This window comes from Aplidium turbinatum, chromosome 13, assembly GCF_918807975.1.
Source record: "Aplidium turbinatum chromosome 13, kaAplTurb1.1, whole genome shotgun sequence".
Lineage (NCBI taxonomy): Eukaryota > Metazoa > Chordata > Ascidiacea > Aplousobranchia > Polyclinidae > Aplidium > Aplidium turbinatum.
Genome location: NC_137484.1, coordinates 20038714 through 20044713, shown reverse-complemented (window position 1 = coordinate 20044713; position 6000 = coordinate 20038714). Strand labels below are relative to the sequence as shown.

Below are 6000 nucleotides of genomic sequence, written 5' to 3'. Positions count from 1 at the left end.
GCTGGTTCCTGTCTCAAAATCAAATCTTCTACGCGAATGCATTTCACTCTTTCAGTTTACGTAAATTAGTAACCGTAATTTTTTATCAAAACTCAAATTAATTGAAACATTAATTGACAATTATTACAACTTTGAATTAGGCTACACAATACACATGGCCTACGCTATTCTTTCTGCATAACCTGTCCACGGATTAAGACAACTTGAAGATCTTTAGGTTTTTTACAACATAATCTTGGCTGGTTTGAAAAATGTATTTGAAAAACGGATAGGCGACTTTGAGCGTCAAGACTTGGCACTTGGCAGTAAAATAATAATTACCAAAATAACAAGCATATCGCTCAATACAACATGGAATCATTGATCACACGTCACCAGTGACGTAGCTCACGTCACCAGTGACGTAGCTCACGTCACCAGTGACGTAGGTGAAGTTAATAACAAAGAACATGTGGTGAGCAAACCTTCGCAGTGAATGTAAGGGACTAAAAACTTTTAAGATGAAAACGCTCTTTTGAAAAAGGTTTTCAATACTTTTTTACTTTCTCCACCGGTTATGTTTCAATGATTAAGTCAAAGCTTTTTGCGCAGTGACAAAAAACTTAGACAAGAAATATTTACCAATCTAAACATATCAATACAGTAGCCTATGAACCAAGGTTATGCGGAGTTGTTCAAATACGATGTGATGGAGGCAATACACCATCATGTCGGTACAACCGATGACCAGGGGATACTCTCAGACGACCGGAATGCCATGCATGCCGTTGCGGTGTTGTAGGTTCACAACATACGTCATATAAAAAGGGGGGAGAATGAAAATAGGATCATACGATAATTGAATAACGACTGCTCACAAAACTTCCACGCGTTCAATTGATGCGGTAACGTTCTAGTAGATTATATGAAGCATAATCTTCTTATATAGTTTCGATCATTGCATCTTGTATTCTGGCGAGGAACCTTCGTCCTTCTTCGGCCGTGAAAAGCTGTAAAAGAAATTTCAAGCGGTAAAAATTAACCCCTTTCTTTCGTTGTCAGTTCAAGAACATCCAACAAACGTTATCGGAACAGACTTTTGTTGTTCAATATTACAATATCTTGATAATCTTTATATTTATGTAAGTCATCGAACAGATAATTATACAGATTCAATGTCTACAGACGTAAATAAATGCACAAAACACTAGCAAGAAAGCAGCTGGCAAGAGCAAAACAAAAACAATGAAAACAAAACTAAAGTGTTATTTCAAATAAAAAGAAATGTGGGTGATACAATTCGAGTCGCTTTATTATTTCCAATAAATGCTAATAAAGAAAAATGTATAAGCCGTTTAAGTGGAACAGTTTAGTTCCTACAATGCAACAGAGACACCACCGCTGGTGAGTGTCAAGCATAGATGATGTAATGAAATTATCACAAAAGCTGTAAGCTAACATCTTCGAATTAATCTATTTATTTTTGCGTAGCCTGAATTTTTGCGTACACGATTAAAACTGCTTGAACAAATTCAAATTCAGTTAATCAAAATGGCGGAAATCAGGGCTCTGCATTACTACGTTACTTTTCTTAAAGTAGGCTACTCTCACAAAATGCAAAACCACATTGAAACTGTTTTTGAACTCTAGCAAAGTTACCACGAGAAAGTAATGGTACAAGCCTGATTAACGTGGTAAAGTTACATTAGCTCACTTCAAATTGCAAACAGAAAGCCACTGGAATGTGCTAAACGTTCTTGGCAAACTTGCTCGACTAAACGCGCACGGTACAAATTAGGGCAAGAAACATTTTAATGCAAAGTGAGGCACTAACAAATTGCCCAGTTTACAAAACCTTTCACTTTTTCATCGGTTTAACGTAAAGTAGCATTGAACAAACGTATCAGTGAACTGCATACTGAAGCTGAACCAGTGAAAGCTCCACAACCCTTTTTAACTTCAAACGCCACGCAAAAACCAAATAAGGTGAAAAGACAGTAAAAACCTGAAGACGTTCAGGCTACCTGCTATTGAGAAAAGCAGGTAACTTAGGCCATGAAGGGCCAGAAGAATCTAATGGCCAGGCGGCGTGATGCTCAGAAGGAGCGACCTTCCTGGCGTCAGCACTACCTGACTACTCACTATAGAACAGCGAGCATTGTGTTTCGCTAACCATACTGGTGTAGCCTCCACACTAGCCATCAAGATTTTTCCAAAAACATGTGTTTCTTGGCAGTCGAGTGTAGCAAGAAGCGACGGCGATAGATACGTGTTTCGCCCTAAAATCTAATCTACAATTTCATTAAACAAAGATAAAAAACCGACAAAAAGCTTTTTTGTGCAGTGGCCGCAAAGCAAAGAAAAACGCTGTTCCATAAATTACAACGTTGTTAAAACTCTATTTCAACATCATTGTAATTTATGTTAAATGACAATTGCTTCCCCCCCCCCCCCCCCTTAACAGTTGCTTTTACCTCCTAAAATTTTCTTTCTAAGTAGTAGATACGTCACCGGCAAATACCTCTAGCTAGCTAGATGGAAGACAATTACACACATATCCCCACCGTGAGGTTAGATGGACTCAACTCTGTAAGTGAAGGTTTCCGTTTTTACATCGCTTCAACGCCATTAGAACGACGTTGTGAAAACAAAAAACTGTACTCTAATCTGACGCTGTGTCTGGGGTCAGATGGGAAACAGATCAATTAAACTAGGGGAAGATTAATCCCTATTTATATTTATAATTTGCCTTATGTTGTACAGGATGGCAACATACATTGCACAGGAGCGTAGACACAACAGGCTCCGGCAAGCTACGGCCTACACTTACCTCGTATAGTTTATTGTCTTCAGCAGCCACGACATCAGCCAAGTGCGCGCATTCCTCGTGTCTCGATCCCGTGTCTAAGAACGCGTTCAATAAAAGATCACAAAGAGAGGGGACATACAAGCGGCGCAACAGGCCCATCTGGTGGCGGCGGCATCGGCTCTCTTCATCTTCTTCTGATGATTCGATCTGAAAAACGAAACCACAGATTTTCTTTTGGAGTTCCTTTACAACCAGTGAACCAATCCGTTCCCCGACAGCAGCATCCGTCATTTTTACATTGATTCAACGTTACATGTTGTCTACATGTCTATGATTTACGTCTACGTCTACAGACGTTGAATCAATGTAAAAATGACGGATTTTGCTGTCTGGGTAACTATTGTTTATGTGTGAAAAGTGAAGACCACAAAATTCGTAAGTTTTTAGTCATCTCATGGTTATGAGAAGCATCGTATCCACGGCATATTAGAAGCAGGAAGTGATCTGCTTACCTGGTGTGCGTCCACCAACCATCCCCCGCCCGGGAAGAGCAAAACATTATAAATTTTGTCACGTGACTCATCGCATAACCGTTCAAGGGCTTCCTCCCACCTGCGCACTTCCTCTTGGTGGGCCTTCTGTCTGCAAGAAATAAACAAAGAATATTATTATTTAGGCGGAGGGTCCCCAAAACTTGTGAGTAACCGCACGATTTTCAACAAGTATTCTCAAAAGAACGCAAGTCACTTTATTTATCAAATGCCTGGTGAACAGTTTCACTCTGTCTTTAAGTGTTCTTAAATATATGGAATTTAATGCTTGACTTTTAGTAATTTTTCCTAAAATAAATTCATTTACGTGCTCTCTTGAAACCTGGGGTTCATGTTTGCCAGATCAGAAACCACTGTTCTACATCATTTCACGATCTCTTGGCAATCCGTAAAATATAGAGAAAGGTTGACTTACTGTGTTAAGTATCGCTAATGACGTCAGTATACCAGGATTGTTGGAACGTATGAAGCAAACCAAAACATAGCACCAAGCTAAAATTGATTAATTGTAAAAATCTTTATTCTTAGACTGAAAAGCTTCTTTCGAAGTTCAATCCTGGTAGTTTTGTATACTTGTAGGTAGAGGCTTTGAACCACTGACGCAGGCCCGGTTACCGAGTTTTTAACGAAGTGAAGTTTCCAATTGTTGTTGGATCGTTGACTTTAGATCATTTCACCCACTGGGTGGCGCTGAATGGAGAGCAGTCATTGAAATGCGTTGCTCAAGTGCACACCCGGAGAGTCGAACAAGCGCCACTTCTTTTTGAAGTTTCTTTGTCCATTAGTTTTCACAAGCCGTTATCGTACTTTTGAGTCAAAACCATAAAAAAATAAATCTAATGAAAGGTGAAGTGGTTCGACGAATCGGCGAAGTAACTCCGTCGTGCTAAAAATAAGGGTAAGGCACAGACTCTACCTCTGTTCTTCTGCCACCAAGTCTGTCATACTGACGTCACTGTACACTGACGGCTGGTTGGCAGATAAGTATGGTCGTGGCTTCTTGTGAAAATGTTTGAACCAACTACTGAAGGCTGACTGTGCACCCAAGAAAGCCTGCAAGAATTCAAACATACAACGGTTACAATGGTCGACGGGTCGTGGCATATTAACTAACAATTCGTACTGTGTGGCATTTTTTATTATTACTGAATTTCGGTACGTACACTGAATCAAGGTTAAATACCGACCAACCTGCAAGCATAGGTGCTCTCTTTCCGCATTTTCGACATCAGAAGGAAGGGGTACATCTTTATCGGCCTACACATTTTAAATAAAACATCCAATTTAAAAACTAAATCAACTGAATGATGTTGATGCAACTGTTGACAGCTGCTTGTTGAAATGGTGAAAGTGGAAGAACCCGAGTTCGAAACTCACAGAGTGGCTGTATCATGGCAAAACACTTGATTATGGTAAACACGAAAATTGGCTTCCTTGCTTTTTCGTGCATTCAGTATAAGGCTTTCATAAGGATATGGTTGAAACACAACAAAAATAGTCTACTCTACCTATATATAAATACGTACACATGACGAATCGCGCGTATCTGTGTGATTAAACATGTGGTAAAATGGTAAGCAATCTTTGTGACTACTGTATACGCTACTACACCATGCAGTATGCACTATAGCATAACAAACATCTGAGACAGTTTATAGACATTTGTAGACTTCTTGAGAGCAATTGTGGACTAACGATAGGTAAAAAATGATGGGCTCATCATCTAGAAGAGTAATTGAATTCCTTAATAGTTTAAAAGCCGTAGTCCTAATACGGTCATGAGCTGCAAACTGGTGATATATTTACCTTTGCATTCTATAACGTCTTGGCAAGTGAACAGGCATTTGAAGAGATTAAATCAGGCAGTGCATACTCACGACTGTTTTCAATTAAGGATTCAACTGAGTATTATAGAAAATACAAATGGCCTTGTCCGGTTTTTAGTTTAGGATAAATAAAGTAAAATAGTATTTGACAAATTACCAGAGCACACCACTCTCTGTGTATGGTATCGATGGAATCTCGGGGTAGCTTCTGTAGGACTTGCCGAGCAGCTGTGTGCTTTCTTGTGGCTTAAAACAAGACGATGAATTCATGAAACTTCCACAAACTATAAAAAACTGAAACATTTTTTGGCGAATAGCAAACTTCATAACATTTATAAAAACTGGTTTGATTTCCGTGTTCTTTATTAATAAAAATTACGTTACAAATTGAAAAACTGTGAATATAATAAAGAAGCTACTCGAATTTAGTTGTCATTTAAATTTGTGATTACGATGTTATTGGCAAAAAACTACGTCAGATAAAAACGTACTTCAAAAAAATACAGTAAAAAAGTATGAAAACTAAAAGCACAGTACAAGATAAGAGTACTTCGACCTACCCAGAAACCCACGAATGACAGCATTGCTTTGTTTAAGGGCTTCGGCTCTCTGCGCTGGATCGAAAACCAACCATTCTATCGCCTCTATCTTTCGTTTGTCGTCAGATGAAAGCGGGGGGTCCAACATTGGGTCGTGCGGTGTCCCATCCTCAGAAAGCGAAAACGAGTCGGCCCCAACGCTGGCCCGAATGCGTTCGACAACATTCTTTGTGATCGCAGCCACGTCTAAGCCTGGTAGCATTAAGATAGAAAAAAAGGTGAAAATGCTGACATTC

General features: G+C 39.3%; 1 protein-coding gene across 1 annotated transcript in view; it reads right to left on the bottom strand.

The window, feature by feature from the left end:
• Positions 1-235: 235 nt before the first annotated feature.
• LOC145782185 (nuclear pore complex protein Nup107-like) overlaps positions 236-6000 on the bottom strand; it is a 41528-nt gene continuing 35763 nt past the window's right edge. Inside the window, exons 18-24 of the mRNA XM_082593953.1 lie at positions 5726-5956; positions 5323-5411; positions 4531-4596; positions 4256-4392; positions 3301-3430; positions 2810-2995; positions 236-989 (exon numbers count right to left, since the gene is read on the bottom strand). Of these exons, the coding sequence (XP_082450079.1) occupies positions 921-989; positions 2810-2995; positions 3301-3430; positions 4256-4392; positions 4531-4596; positions 5323-5411; positions 5726-5956 (908 nt within the window). The 3' untranslated portion in view covers positions 236-920. The remainder of the gene's footprint in view (positions 990-2809; positions 2996-3300; positions 3431-4255; positions 4393-4530; positions 4597-5322; positions 5412-5725; positions 5957-6000) is intronic.